This window comes from Plasmodium vivax, genomic scaffold (genome assembly GCF_000002415.2).
Source record: "Plasmodium vivax scf_5222 genomic scaffold, whole genome shotgun sequence".
NCBI lineage: Eukaryota > Apicomplexa > Aconoidasida > Haemosporida > Plasmodiidae > Plasmodium > Plasmodium vivax.
Genome location: NW_001851233.1, coordinates 957 through 2650, shown reverse-complemented (window position 1 = coordinate 2650; position 1694 = coordinate 957). Strand labels below are relative to the sequence as shown.

General features: G+C 25.4%; 1 protein-coding gene across 1 annotated transcript; it reads right to left on the bottom strand.

Moving 5' to 3' along the window:
- On the bottom strand, positions 1 to 1361 carry PVX_056190 (variable surface protein Vir6-related; the record flags this gene model as incomplete). The annotated part of the gene is made up of 2 exons (XM_001612391.1): positions 1 to 1195; positions 1335 to 1361. Coding segments are annotated over 2 exons (1222 nt in total), but the record flags the coding sequence as incomplete, so codon positions are not given.
- Between the last annotated feature and the right edge of the window lie 333 nt (positions 1362 to 1694).

Sequence of the window (1694 nt, the reverse complement as noted above, 5' to 3'; positions counted from 1 at the left end):
ATACCTTAAAAAGTAAAAATAAAACACCCATCCCACCAGATACACCAAGAACTGGTGCTGGTTCAACTTCTCTTATAAATCCAGTAATAGTATCGGATACATTACTAAAAAAGCCTTTTTCTTCAGGTCCAAGTGTCTGTACATCTTTTGATAGTTGCTGGTTATCTCCTAGTGATATGAATGAAACCTCTCTTGGAGAATTAAATGAATTTCCTCGTGAATTATAAGTTTGTGATACTTGATTATAATCAAATGTTTGGTAACGTTCAGATTCATGATTGAGTTCAGATTGTTGATGATGTCCAGGTTGTTGATTAACATTAGATCTATTAGAATCTATTAATCTGTCATGCGTACTTAATTCTCTTGCAGGTAATGGTTCTTCTACATGTTTTTGTTGTTCTGGATGTCCAGATTCACTTTCTTTAGCATTTAGAACTTCATTTTCTAATGCGGTTACCTGTGAAGAAAATGCATCTTGTGGTCTTAACGGTAGTTTTTGTCCTTCACCTGTTGTATGAACTTTTAATTTTTCTTTTTCTCTTTCTCTTTCTAATTCTAGATTTGATTTTTTCAATTCTCTTATTTTATAATTACATTCATGAGAAGGCTGTAATTCTAATTTTTCTATTAAAAGTTTCATATCTAATGATTTTTTAACTAAATCGTCATCTGACTGATAATCATCTATAATCTTATTATGATAATGCATCGCAAGTCCAATGGTTTTACATTTGTCTGCATAATCTGCCCAATAATTTTTATTGGTATATTCATAGTAGTTATCATACAAATCATATAAATATTTCATTTTTTCATATGTGTTAGAATCTATGTAAACCATTTTAGATTCACAACCTTCATTACTATAACTTTCCTCTTTTTTAAATTTCTCAACAAATTTTTTGGTAGTATTAAATGTATCTTCATTATATTGCATGCCTTTTTTATTTTTGACTACTTTATGTAAAATATAGCTAACATATATACAAGGTTTTGTGGCACCAAATCTCGTAAAAACATTATAGTTATATATATGTCTAAATATTTCTTTTAAAACATCATAATACTTACTTCTTACATCATTTTCAAGAGTATTATTAAGGATATTTTCAAATTTTTCTTTGTTAAAAGTTGTTACCCAAGTTGGGTTAAATTTATCTTTAAAATTTATATAATCATAATAATTAAGGTACTAAGGAAAAAATATAAAATACAATATATATTAAGATTAAAGGAAAATATTATGACAAAGAACATATTCTTTTAAAAGGCGAGTATGACAATTAAATGATAAATTATTATATCTATTCTCAATTAATAATGTAAAATACCTCTGGATTTGATTGTGCACTTGCCATAGTGTTCTATATCATGCAGTTGAATATAGCATAAAAGCTAGTTAATATATAATTTATTATTCAATAAAATATTATTATGAAATGTATATATCTTTTATACTATATGATCTATAGTTCCTTAAAATTTAATATTTATAAAATTTATATGAATTGTATTTCAGTTAATGTGGTGGTACCATATATAATATAACTATTATTAAAAACCAAATATATGTATATAATCATCTATCACATTCAATTCTTATGAATATAAATAAGGATGTAATAAATTAAAAATTAACGTAATTATCTTGTTAAGAAGTTTTTATGGTTCGCAATGGTAAGAATAAATCA